The sequence below is a fragment of the Balearica regulorum genome, chromosome 19, assembly GCF_011004875.1.
Source record: "Balearica regulorum gibbericeps isolate bBalReg1 chromosome 19, bBalReg1.pri, whole genome shotgun sequence".
NCBI lineage: Eukaryota > Metazoa > Chordata > Aves > Gruiformes > Gruidae > Balearica > Balearica regulorum.
In genome coordinates this window covers 3,033,148-3,047,631 of record NC_046202.1, presented here as the reverse complement: position 1 = coordinate 3,047,631, position 14,484 = coordinate 3,033,148, and the positions used below count along the sequence as shown (strand labels likewise).

Sequence of the window (14,484 nt, the reverse complement as noted above, 5' to 3'; positions counted from 1 at the left end):
ACCTCCCTCAAGCCAGCCCTATTAAAGTTCAACAGGACACTGTAGCTGATCGAAGATGAATCAAGTCCTCTTTATCTTACTCTAAAAGACAAACAGACAAAACACCTAGGGGATCATTACGTCTACTATCAGAAAACAGCGTTTGCTTTGAGGGCAAGAGATAGCTGAAGCAGAAGCTTTTTTCTCCTATGCCATATTTTTCTTCATTCGTTGTATTTTCCATACTGCTGAACAGAAGCCACTAGTAATTATGACTTCAATTATTTTAATCTTTAAAGGTAAATTACACCGCTTATCCCAGTGGAGACATGTTTTTAAATAAAACATGAAAGTAACACAAATAAAAATGGACACAAATCTAATCAAGCAGGTCCTACTCTTAATAAAATTAAGAAAGAATAATCCCATCATCATAAAAACAAATAGGTTTGGCGATATTTAGGAATATGAATATTATATAATAGAGATATCTTCGCATGTACACTTATTAAGATCTCTGTTGATTTAAATAGCTGAAGTTAGTGCAGTGTTCGCTCCAGTCCGTACGCACAAAAACCAGCCCCCTCCATGCCGACCCCCCCAATTAGCCTCCCCCAACTTATAGCTAAGGTCAAACATCAGTGGAAAAGGGCTAAAAGTGATAAATCTGTGGCATTAACTACTGCACTCCTTTTAATAGAATCCAGCATAAACTCAAAACAGCCTTGCGCTCAGCCTGAACCATTTATCTGAGACAAAAATGTCTTCTTGACAAAAAACAGATCTCCTTTAATAAAAGTAAGGCAGACAGTATTATGCTCTGAGGGAATCCTGTTGCTCTTTTTATATTTATACATATAAAGAATTCTTCTGTAATACACGTAGATATAAAAAGTGAAGAAAATTGATGCCAAATACATGAACATTAGAACATCAAATTAGCCTTTGTGAAAGCTGTTCTTGTGAAGCACTGGTTCTTAAAAGCACTGGTGTTAATGACCAGTGGAATTACGTACGTAGTTAAAATTTTATCATTGAGTACGCTTTTATTTTTAGCTTCTCTTTGCTTTAGACCGAAGTTTCACAACAATTCTTGTTCCCGATAAGTATCTTTGTTTAGTTCAATTGTTATCAACTCCTTACCAAATGAAAATGAACTTTTGAAACTGCAGCAGTCTGCATTTTTTTCTGAAAATTCCTCTTTAATGCAATAAAAAGTTAATAGGGAACAGAAAAAAGCACCAATCACATTTTAAAACATAAAAAGATCAACATGTTATCTTATTTTTATAAGTTATTTTAAAAATATTTCCTCAAATATTTTCATGTGTTTTGGATGATCTGTGAAAGCAACACAATGATATCTCATCAATCACATCGCTCTATCAAAAGCATTAGGAATCCAGTTTTGTATTTTTTAAATGACCGCATATTTCTCTGTCAACTAAATGTTAGATGTTTAACAGATTTACATTCAGTCACAAAACTGGTGACTTTTGAGAAAGGTCATTATTGCAGACTACACGTGGGTGGCCTAGTTGATGAATTAATTAAGAATACAGAAACAAAGGTCGAAAGAAAATAATTTTTCTTTAAAACTCAAGCCACTAAAGTCTTACACATTTAATTCCAATTACTGAAAAAGAGGACATCTGTACAGCTTTAGCTTTATCCATTTCAACTAATTAACAGATTCAAATAAATAGTCATTACATCTAACTGAAAAGTTTGCTAACACTTCATTAGAAGGAAGTTTAAACAAGCACACAACCTTGTTAACATATTTTGGTTTACCACAAAGTTACTTGGGCATCTCTATAATTATTTTTACTCCCTTTACAAATATATCATGACAGCCAACTTCAATAATTCTACATTCCTTTGCATTTATTTAATTACTTCATAATTCAAATTTTCTTAAAGTACCACCAATTTTGAAAGTAGGAGCTATCATATAAACAACTGCTGGGTATGAGATCTCACTACAGTGTCTACATTCATGAGGTTTATTAAAAATATTTTCCCTACAGATTTAATCCTGTGAGATTACATTGGAAGATTTCTTTGGTCTTTAATTGTATATTTTTCAGTGGTAATCTAGCATTTCAAACCTCTGCCACGGTAGCACTGTACGTTTCACGAAACGCATTGAGTTCCATCTCGCATTCATTACATCGGATATCTTTGAAATGGCAGATATAATACAAAAATTAGTGAAAACTTAAAGCTGTAGTTAGTCCTTCTGGCACAAGTCCCAAACATGTTCCTTAATCGTCCTACTGGCAGATAAATCTATGCGTTCGTACACGTGCACAGAGCAGCTCACTCCATCTTTAGAACCTGTGTTGCTATGCTCAAAGGAAATGGACAAGCACACGCATCATTACTTTGCAAGCCTTTATATGTCTTTTTTTTTAAAAAAACAACAAAACACACCTGCTCCCTCACTGAAAAAAGCGCTTATTTCTCTTTCAAAAGGACATGCTTGCTTGCCTTAGATTTACTGCCTTCTTTTTCCATTTTCTTTCTCTTTTAAAAAACACATTTCTTCCTTTTTTTTTTTTTTAGTATATGTTATCTTAAAGATATATTTTATTACTTGGAAATTGTTTTATTTCATTACAACACCCAAATTTTAAGTTAGGCTGTGCAGGTAGATAGAAATCTTTATTGACTTGACAGAGGTGAGGTATTCCTTTTACACTAGGATTCCACTGATGATAACAACTCCCTTCTGCTTCTGCACCTCCCCTCAGTTAGGATTCGGCTGACAACCTCTGAAAACCATGCAGCCACACACAAATATATTTACAGAGTTGCTCGACAAATCTCTGATGAAAGGGGTGCAAGGCTTTCAGACTGTTAATTCAGTCCAGAAAACACTTGGTAGGCATTACCGATTCTCGTGGTTTCCCAGTCAGTTTAGGAAGACCAATGCTTGTAATGGGCGCAGCCATCCAGCAGCATCCCCCATCCAGCAGCAAGGAAATATCCCAAAACTGGCATCTTCATCGCAGGAGGAAGCAGGAATGCCACCAAGTGTTTCATTGTACCCACCCAGACCTCTCAATTCCCACCTGGAATCTGAAAACTGGGATGATAAACCAAGAGCTTTAGAACAATCACTGCCACACGGCATCAAGAAAACTGAGACTAAACTACGCAAGGCACGCGCTGTGCTGCTGTACCGCAATTCCTTGCTCTAAAACAGGGCTGAAGCTGGAATCTGCATTACTCAATCTGCTCAATCACTCTTCTATTTCAACCAAAGTGTCAGCAATAATGTGGAATGACTACTATCAGCAAACCAATTTGCCACAGTAAAATAATTTGAGAAACTAATACAATGAGGAAGAATCTACATAGCTCAAACAGCCGTACAGATTTCAAATCAGCACGATGCCTAACCACGAGTTTATGTTGAAGCCTATGAGCAAGCACATTTAGTTCAGTGAGATTACTCACATTGTTTGAAGGTCAGACTTGCTAAAACGCTTTCCTGAACTGAAGCTTCACTAAACTACGCTGTAAGAACTAGCCAGGAGTACCCAGCTAGCACAAATACGTGCCATCTGAACAGTAGCACGCCATTTCTTGCAGGCTCGCCTGCTTCTGCCAGCGCAAAAGCACAGCATCTCTGCCAGGCTCCTTGGGTCAGGTCAATGCACACAACTGCCAAAAATCAGAATCTACCACGTTCAAATGAAGCTGTCAGCACAAAAACTTACATTTCCACCCGGCAATGAACATACAGCTGGAGTGGTGGACGGGAACTCGGTGGGGATTGCGAGCACACACGACACCCCTTACGTTAGAAGGTTCTTTACTGGGGCAGTGTTGAATGAGTTTTTATTTACACCATGTACTAAATGTATTTAGTTTTAATCAAACTCCTTTTTGCTAGATGCACATTCTAGTAGGAGAAGGATGTTAAAAAGTCTTCTGTACCGTGAAAACCTAACACTGCAAAAGTAAGATTATTTTATTTTTCCCTGGCAAAAAATATAATGTTAATTCTGAAAGCAAGTCTCAGCACTGAAAATAAATTATTAATTTAATCACATTTTAAGACTTCAGATCACAAAAATATGAATGGAAGACACACAATTAGGATATCTAACTAAGAGCCTCCTTCCCTAGAGATTCAAGACAAAAATTATTTTACTAGAACCGATGGCTTATTTATGTTACAGCAGCAGTATTTGGACAAGGCAAGCGTTATCATTATTACAACTACTTTTCCACAGTGCCCTTTAGGCTTGATAGCTCCCTACTATTGTTAAGGTCAGAGGACAAGTTCATAAAACCTCTAAATCATACATAACAAGACTTAAAAACCTAAGATATATCATTTTTTTTCCCCTAGGCCTATGCAGAAGAATCAAAGCACAGACAATGACCATCAGAAATAATGACCGCATTAAACAAGGCTTCATGAGAAATTTATGAAGCTAAATTTTTCTTTTTTTTCTTTTTTCTTTTTTTTTTTTTTGTGGCAGCATACAAAGAGCCCAAAGACCCTTTTTTCCAGGAAACAAAAACAAACCCCAAAGGTCCACAGACTTATTTTAAGACCTGACTCTAAGATCTTAAGTAAAATATGTTCTTTTTCCATTCTCTTTTTTTAATTTTATTTTAATTTTGCAAGAAAAGGACTATAATGTTCTATGAACAATCCCCTTTCAATGTAACATTACTTGGCTAGGTACTTCCAACTTGAATTCTCTAGGAACAACCACAGCTCAAAAAGCATGCCGGGGGTTTTGTGTGGTTTGTTTGTTTTCAAGTAAACATTTTCTTTTCCTCACAGGCAAGAAAAGAAAGTAACTTGACTACTGATTTGTCATTAATACGTTACTATCTTACCCACAATAAGCAGCACAAAGATAGGGGAAAACAAGAAAAAAGAAATTGTTTTTTCTTTTTTTAAATTCAATGAATTGTTTTCCAAAACAAGTACAGAATAATGAAGTGTATGGGAGTCCTGCACAAACACTGATTCCAGGAGCAGACACCGAAAAATGAAATGATTGATCGAGCCATGGCTTTTTTGTTTGGTTATCTTCTCCGTCATAAAGACAGTACAAAACACCAATTTAAAGTTTGTCTGATAATGGTATGGATTTTTTAACAAATGATTTTGTCTGATACACCGTACTGTATATTACTAGTAAAATAATACATATACCTCACAAAACAGCATCATGCTTCATTACATTTTAGTTTTGAAATTTATGTAAAATTATAAGCTTTTATACTTAATATCCAACTTCACTCGTCATCTTTTTCAAACTGGAATTCAACAATTCAACGTATTTTTAGGCAATCACATTTTCCTGCCATGTTATATATTAATAAATATAATCAGGCTACATACGCATTTCAACTGATCAGCATAAATCAATGTCAATTATGAACAAGTGTTAGAGAGACAAAATGTGACACTTCGCACTTGATCTCGTCAAAGTGTCACATAAATATGTTCTAAGGACAATATATATTTTGGCTTAATTTCAGTCCCGAATAGGACTTTATCACAGCTGGGTGTATCTGTACAAGTTTTTGACCTAGCAAAAACCTCATCTATTTTTCATTTCCAAAAGCATAAAATACATTTCCCTGAGACTTTTGTGAAAACGAATGCACGTTCTGTTTCTGTGCAAACCGTATTACCTGCCCTTCCGCGACCGTTTCTGTATCAATGATAGTGATGATTCCAGGCACCAGAGGACTTCGACGAATGTTGCTATGAGCTAAAATTTCTTCTTCAGTTGCTCCTGAAGGCAGCGTCCCTGTCAGCTGCGTAACTACTTTCCCAACCATTGTAAGTCCAGTCTTTATCGTCTATAAAAAGAAAGAGAACCAATAAATAATGTTTTGCAGATCTATCCCAAATTTTGTCTCGACACAATTAATATAACTAGATTGTGCACACCAGAAGAACACAAATGTTTTTAGAAGTGATATATAAGCTGCAAAAGGCTGTACATAACAAATATCTTGGAAAAAAAATTCAGCATCCTATCAATTTATTCACCTTTATTTTGGAATTAAATGCTTCCAAAACAGTCTTGGAAAAAAAAATATTTTAATGTTGTCTAAATGTCAGAGTTTTCTCTTTAACTGTGTTATTTACTTATTCCAAGAGGGACAGAGCACGGATAGTTAAAAGAATCAAATGCTGAAGCCAAGATGGGTGCGTGTGGAGGGCAGCGTTACACAGAGAAATACTTAGACCCCCTGATGGTTACTGCTGATATACTTCTGTCTTCTGCACAAGGGCAAGAGACAAAGAATTCGGCCTTTGAGAGATACGACAGACGCATTCATTCGTTTCTCAGGGGTTGTGCCTTTCGCAGCATTTAAACTGAATACGGGACTCAAACCCAGCAAAATTCAAAAGCCATCCTCAAGGTACTAGAGGGGATAACTCTGTAGAAAGTACACACACATCCCATTAAAAGTTATGTGACTTTCCAGTCTGCATGTTTTCCAGACGTGGGTTTGAAAACATATTCATCACACCGGCTTTTATTATCGAAAGATGCTGAAGATTGTTTTCATGTTACTTTATTTGGAGAAAGTGGGAGAGTACACACAGTAGGAGAGACAGAGGTTTTAAAAACCAAAACAATGCAAACTACAACTTTAAATGCTTTCTCCTTGAATCAAGGACTGTGCCTTATTTGCCTATAAAGAACTGAGCAGATTTATTATGCAATATAAATAAGAAATAGCAGAAGAGATCAGAATGGAATGACACTATAACAAGCCAATTCTTAACTAAAAAGACAAGCTAAGCTGCCTGCTAAATTGAAAAGGAAAAAACCCGTACAGATCACAGGCTGAAACCAAGAAGCAGCCACAAATCAATTGCAACTGCTTTGTTTAGTGCTAAAATCTCAAACTGCAGTGATTAGAAAACACATTAGTGTTCATCAATTAGCAGCCAAACGTTTGTTTTAATAATTCATAGGAAATGACTTACACAAAGTCTGTTAGTGTGTTGTCAGGAAAACCTCTGAAGGGCCAACAGAATTAGGCGCCACACTGTATCGATGGCAATATCCAGCCAGGAAGCCTGATTAACCTCTGAGATGCCTCAGCTGATGTACTTACCCCATTAATGCTAATGGAGATACTACCACTTAAAATCGAGCCATGCCTTTATCATAGGAATGTCTTTGGGGTTTCATGTCTTTAGTAATATCCTGCCATTTGTTTCTTATTATTTCTTTTTATACTCAGATACAACAAATGAGAATAAACCAAATTCGAACAGTGGCAAACTCAGAAGACTGAGAAAACGTAACGTAACGCAGATGATAGCTGAGGAACAGACCTAAAATAGGCCCAACGCCATCACCAGAATGCATTTCAACACTTTCCTGACAAAAACTGACAAGGCAGTTTTCTGGCTAATAGTAAATTGTATAAAATGCACTGGTAGGTTATACAGCAGGAAGGAGAAATTGGTATAGAAGTACTACATGGCAAAATACCTACGCAAGTTCAAAGACCAAGAATTGTAATTGACCTATTTTAGAAAAGATCTTTAAAAACCTAGAAAAACTGGACGACAGAGTGCCAAGTATAAATTTATAGCTCTCTAGAAAAAAATTAACATGCTTATCTAGCAAAATGAATTACCGCTACATGTTAGAGTGGACTGCAACTGCAGGACTACTGAGAAGTAATAGGTGTACAAAGATGTGGCCGAGGCCATTAGCTCAGAAATATCAGTGCAAAACCATTACGGCACTTACTTCTTTGTGCTATGTGTATATTTGCAAAAATTTCTCTGGTAATCTTTAACCTTTCCCATGCCATATCAGCTGTCCCCTCCATCCATTAGAGCTAATGACCTTGCTCTCACATAAGCTGTTAGTACTCATTAAGAAGTTATCAGGTAACAAGAGAAAACAGATGCAGCCCTTGCTAAATCACTTTACCACTATAGGATTAAAAGATATGGAGAAAGAATCAACTAAAGAAGTTATGAGGTGAGAAGAACTTGGTTTATAATTTGATGCTAGACATTCGACAGACCAAATACATTTTAAATGAAATAGGTTAAAGTTTGCACTGTCCCAGTTCCTTTGTCATTGATGGGAACTGCCAGTGCATACTCAGTGACATTTTCTTATAAATAAAATTAAAATCCTTGATCCAATTCCCTCTGTAAGCAATGATACACATTGTGCAAACACACAAATTATTTGTATGCCCACTTGTACCCGATCTACTTAAAAATAAGACTGTTCGCATTCATTCAAATATAAAGAAACACATATATTTAATTAAAATAAATGTATGCACTCATACCTCACTTAATTGAAAAATAAGTACAACTTTAATTAGATGAGAAAATTAAAATGCATCATTCATTGCCTGTTAGGCTGTTTTGTTCCAACAAAGGTCTTACATCTTTTTAATGACAAAACAATAGATTGTTCCTGTTTCTCATAATAAATACATTTTTACATGATTTATTTGTTTACAAATGAAAAAAAAAATCTATAGAAAGCAGAAAAAGATATCAAAAAGATACGCCTTGGTAATCAACAACGTGAAAGCCTCACGGTGAGTTTGAACACAGTGAACATACAATCAATTATAGATTCAAGCTCAAACTAAATGTTTGGTGAAATGCTCACGTTTCCCAAAGATGTTTCCCTTTCCTGCCGCGTATTCTGAAAAGAGGTAGGCCAGGAAAGAAAACCTCTTGGGAAATTCACCTGAAACAGTTTGACATCTAGGAATAGAGTCTGACGGAGAAGGTCTGCAGGAGCTCCGCTCGAACAGAGAGCAAGCTGAAGCATCACTCACCCAGGGACACGATGGGACCAAACCTCTCTTCAACAAGACATACCAAAAACCCAAGCACGAGACATAAGAATGTCTTTTCCTACGTCCTCTTCCTTACTGCATCCAAAATTGATAAATGTGGATAATCGTAACAAGCAATTTCACATTTGGATGCTTATCAAACCAAGTACCTGAATGTTGTCCCATCACTAACACTCTTAAATAATAACAGACTTTATTCTGAAAAATATTCCACATCCATTCTACTGTGTTTGCTCAACCGGAGTGAAAAGAATCTTTATCCCATAAGGAACAACATTTTCATTTTTCTAAACATATCAATTTTTATATTTGCTAAACATTAACCTAATTTGAAATCTTGACACATTTTCCATTTCCCGAAATTTTCTGCTTGGCCAAATTACAGAAATTATCAGAGCTTTTTAGAACATGAACAGACAGAAACCCACCAAACAAATGTGGGGAAATGAAAATAAGAGATCGAGCTGGAAAAAATACATGTGTTTTTCCAGCAAAGGCAGAAAGCAATGTACTTGCAAGATCTAAGGAGAAACAGGAAAGAGTTCCATGTTCAAAATAAAATTCCTTCTAGGAATTATAAAATCAAATGGGAAGATGACGTAAAGGAATTCTTCATAACGTTACCAGAATAACAAGAGATTTGGTACCAGTAAACAACACACTCCAACATGACCACAATTTTCACCTTGGTATTCTCGGTTAATGGGGGAACTTCTGACTCTTAAGTTATTTGATTAAGGAGGAAATTTATTTGCTGCATCAAGTATAGCACACAGCAGTACATCGCACAGACCCACTGCTCACTACCAGATCATTCAAAAACATTTCTCATCAAAGGGAATACCATTAAATATTCTGTACTGCCACTGAGACCTTCTACAGAGGATCTGAAAGGCAATTCTCAAAAGTGACCCTGTTGAAATTACTCTTTTCTGTCACAGCTTTATCTTTCTACTTTATATGAAGGTTCTTTCACTTCCTTCAATAAGAACCTGGAACCCAAACCAAGAAGAGGCTGTAACCCAAGATAATCTCTCAGAACAAGAACTTTCATGGAACCACTTCTGAACCAAAAAGCAGCAGTGGAGGGAACAGAAAAGGACATCCACTTTCAAAACCGCTAACACCTCTGCTGATCAAAGCAAATGAATTACAAACCATTGCAGGCTGATAAGACAGAACAGCAGTAGAGGTTTATAAATGAAGACTTACTTAAGCAGGGAGTCAAGTTTGCGATGAGGTAATGAGATGGACAAAGAGCAAGAGATATTTAGAGTATATATTTCCCAACGAGAAAGTCAGCATTTCAGTTATCAGAGATGAAAACTTGCTAGATAGTAAGCCAAGATTCAATGAAATCAGTAATAAATTAAACATTTCAGATTTTGTACACTCGGACATGAATAACAAACTGATACAGCAAGGCTGAGATACACTCAAGAGCCAAATTGTGCAAATACTTAAAACTATATTAGTATTAATCTTGTCTATTACAGTAGGATCTAACAGCCAGTCGAGAACAAAAGCAATGTGCTAGGCAAAATACAAAGTAGTACAGAGATTGTGCCCTTATGATTATCCGTTTTCCTAACTTTCACTATTACTTTGTCTCTGTGCAGAGGCTAACAATCTTTTCTTTCCTATGATTATACATACATTTTGTCTTCGGTATCTATTCACATGTGGCAACACCACTACTTCAGTGTTTGCTTAATGTGAGAATTGCTGGATGATGATCCTTTGCTGGTACTACGCAGGAGGTAAGGTCATCATCTTGGTCCTTACTGGCTTTAAAACCTAGTTATCCATGGTCTTTGGGGGTAAGGGCTATAAAACATGTCCTTTTTTAGATTATTTTTTTTAGTCTGTTGAAAAAAATTAGACAGAATAGTGCTTAGTCTTCAATGCCTAGTGGAATGCTTTGACAATCATCGTATGGTTTAAGCAAGCTTTGGCCTGTTGTTCTTCAGTCATGAGTAGGCTTGGCTTTGGCAGTACAGCGATCCGTTTCTAAGATTTTACCACATCTGATTGTAACTGTGGCTGATCATGCTAAGCCAGTTGATTTTTCCAACTTGTGTGCGCTATAAAAAACACGTTTATGATGCTGAGATTGAGGAATTTGGGGAGATTTCCCCCCCCCCCTTTTTTTTTTTTTTTTTTGCTGATGGTGAAAGTATGCAAAGATACAGCACATTTCAGACGTCTTCAGAAGACCAGCAATTCAAGTTCTCCTCAACAATGTAAAAAAACTGTGATTTTTCTCCTCCTCCAGCCACAGTGAGATTGTGTCCAAAGCTATGCTGATGGAATATGTTTGGGTTTGTTTTGTTTTTACATGAGATGGCATGCCCTATGTCTCCCTTTGTGGGTTCTTGTAACTGTTGTTTTCTTCAGTGACGCTGAGCTTTCTGCTCTGTGCTGTCATTTAATTCCTATTATTAGATTTGTTTTGTTGTGCATATCAGAAATGAAAAGGCTAGTGGTTACAACAAAAGCTTGTAATCAGCACGAAGTTTGCCAGACAATGCCAAAACTCACTTTGTGTGCATGTGTGTGTGCGCGTGTGAGAAAAAGAAATTACTTGGCAAGATGTTGCAGGCAAGTCCTCAAGGAAAGGAGCGGGGTGGGGGGGACGACAGTAAAACAATAGTTCTGCATACTCTTTGGCTTGTTTCAGATTTTTCCAAGCCATGGTCGTCTTCTGATATTATGAGAACCCAGACATTTCTCTGAAAACAGGAGGATATTATAATGTCATCTGAACTAAGAAAACTAGGCAATGGAACCTATATGTAAACAGTCATTAATGAACTCTAACCTTCAAAGAAAGCTGGCAGCTAATTAATTAGCTCCAGTACTGTGCTGTCATCCTTCAGAGAGAGTAAAACATATAACACTAGTGTGATAGAGTCCAAAAAGCACCAAGCACTTGTAAAGTCAGTTTTCATGATGCTAAAAGACTAATAATTCACAACGTTGATTTCTAATCGTGCAAACTTGCAATATTATGAATAGCCATTCTACAAATCCATTTTACTATGATCTTCCTATAACAGAGGTCACTAATATGACTAGCTGTTTGTAATAAATAAAATGTTGAAAAAAATCACTTCAAAAGGACAGGAATGCTTTGTGAAAAGCAATGGCTACTCAGAGATTTGCAGGATGAGGACCATGTGCATAGTGCTAATGCTGGCACGCTGTTTACTGTGTTCTCTTCTTTTGTGAATGGGGGGGGGGGCGATGACACACAGTACAATTCAGCAGGGAAACCTAGTCATTATCTTCCACGATAACCTCTCCCAGCAGCAGATGATGTACTCACTTTGGCAGCACTAATGACTGTGGCAGTGTAAGACTGAATGTTGTCTCCACAGGCTCCACCACGGGATTGATGGCATCGGATCAGCTACAAGAAGAAAGACGGCAACCAAGTAACTACTATTAAACTACACAAACCCATAACCCATTACCATAGCTCTTATTTATCATGTACAGTGGTGTGTTTTTTCCTCCAAATAGCAAAAAGCCCTGCTGAGACACTTAACCCCTTTTTATAATCTTCTGGGTGCCACCCAGACTGTCGCATACTCAACTCCAGTTTTCAATTACAAGATGAGTAGTCACTAAGAATTCATAAACTTTGAAATGGTGGGATTTTTGGTCTGGCAGCAATACCACAAATAAATTTAAATAAATATAATCAAAAGCTTTAGCCATGTATATGTAATATTAAATATCTGACATTCTAAGAATCTGAGTGTGGCTTTCCCCTCCTTTTTATGACTAGCAAGCAAAGAAATGACAAAGGAAAAGAGCTACTTTAAACTTTACATTTAATAGATTAAAGGAACGTACGTGGGGTTTACTCTATACTGCCTTTCTTCAAAATTAATAAATCAAACCAAGATTATTACACCTGCCATCAAGCTACAAAAGCAGTTTTTGCCTTTGAACCCTAACAATACAATAAAATGACTAAATAAAATGGCAAAAAACTATAGGCATTTGTTGCCTATACACACAACATATTTCCTGTTTAACTGTTTCAACTAAAAGAAAATTAAAAATCACTGTAAGATACATTTGTTTCTACAGGCTTTCCTTTCCTGCTTAAATTTATATTTCTAAATAAAAACAGCTAGCCTAGGGAGAAAGGGAAAGTCCACAGTGAATATACCTGGGAACACACAAGCTATTTAAAATCGTTTTGTGATACAATTCTTCTGCTGATCAGTGGGTTGTATTTTTGGCAACAGTACTTTTTTTATTCCAGGCTGACTGGCTAAGTTTTACAAAACCACGTAGGTGTGGCATTAAAGGAAAGGCAGGCCTAAATTGGGAGAGAAATCAGTTGTGCTTGAAAAGGTGAAATAACAAATACATTTCTAAAGTCTGCCTCTCTGATAATTTCTGGTTCAGCTCTAGGAACAGCTATTCCAGTCACAGGTGGAAGGGAGAAAAAACATCTGCTTTGAAATAAAAATAAGGCATTAGAAGCTGAATTTCGAGTTTTGAAACACTTCAAGCTTTAAATACACAACCACTTCTCTGGCCTAGGGCCGAGTAAGAACAGTGATAATCGTTTTGCTTGGGATCTGTTTTTTAAATGTAAAATGGGTTGATTATTGAGCAACCTCACTGGAAACACATGTTGGTAGCTGTCTTCTCTGCTTACGCTACTTACATATTTATGCCCTCCAAATTCAAGAGCTTAAATCAGCTGTGCCCTATACGACATATAGGAATACCAAAGCACAACTATTGCAGGTCAAAGATTAGGCCTGCCATCGATATGCAACTCCTCTTACAGATCATGTTCTTCACATACCTTTTTTCTGAGACTCTTCCTTTTCTTTTTCCCCCCCCTATGTACACAAAAGCCGGAATGAAATCTAGAAACAGAGAAGTATTGTTTGAAATTAAACCTTTCCTTACCTTATTTTCTGCATAAGCAAGCCACCGGCTTCCAAGAGCAACAGGGTTCATGTTTGGCCCTGGACAAGGATAGCAGCCTGAAAAGTTTTAAAAGGCAACATTAAGAAATATCTTAATGACTTCTTACAAAGAATTTTATTTATTGCCAAGAAAACAAAAAGTCTAAACAAAAACCTTTCAATTGCTAATATCACTCAGTAAATGCTTGCATTTTTGTTCCTAAAGATAAGGCTGTGGTTAGATGAGCTATTTTGAACAGTTAATTATGTGTAAATACTCATTTCTCCTTATGTTTGCATTTTTTTAATGTCGGTTTGATACAGTGGGGTGAAGGGAATATTTAAAAGTTTGACTGGCTTGGTTCTGTATCTTCACATTTTAATTAATTTTACTTGATTGATGTCTTTCTATTGGTCAACAGTTTCAGTTAGCTTCAATCTCTTCTAGACTGCTGTGGTATGAAAGGGTGCATTGTGGTTTTGTTTTTAGTAATTCCATATACAAGCCCTTAGCCTCTCAAAATACTTTTGCACAAACTTAACTTTACAGTGAGTGAATTTGTAATTCCTTTAAAATCAGTAGCAAATTTTCCATTGTTCACCTGCTTTTCATTACCTTTGTATTAACATTAAAAATAGATATATACACATGCATAAAGATGAACATAAAATAGAGAACTATTCCTGAGGAATACAAGGTGAAAACACCTATAAT

General features: G+C 36.4%; 1 protein-coding gene across 17 annotated transcripts in view; it reads right to left on the bottom strand.

Moving 5' to 3' along the window:
* The window catches only part of BCAS3 (BCAS3 microtubule associated cell migration factor), a 366,523-nt gene that overhangs the window by 285,068 nt on the left and 66,971 nt on the right, over window positions 1-14,484 (bottom strand). For all 17 annotated transcript variants that reach the window (XR_012838343.1, XM_075771147.1, XM_075771145.1 and 14 more), the window contains exons 10-12: window positions 13,771-13,847; window positions 12,158-12,241; window positions 5,653-5,823 (exon numbers count right to left, since the gene is read on the bottom strand). Coding sequence is in view for 16 of the 17 variants with exons in the window: in XM_075771147.1 (XP_075627262.1) it covers window positions 5,653-5,823; window positions 12,158-12,241; window positions 13,771-13,847 (332 nt within the window). In the remaining variant the exon portion in view is untranslated. The remainder of the gene's footprint in view (window positions 1-5,652; window positions 5,824-12,157; window positions 12,242-13,770; window positions 13,848-14,484) is intronic.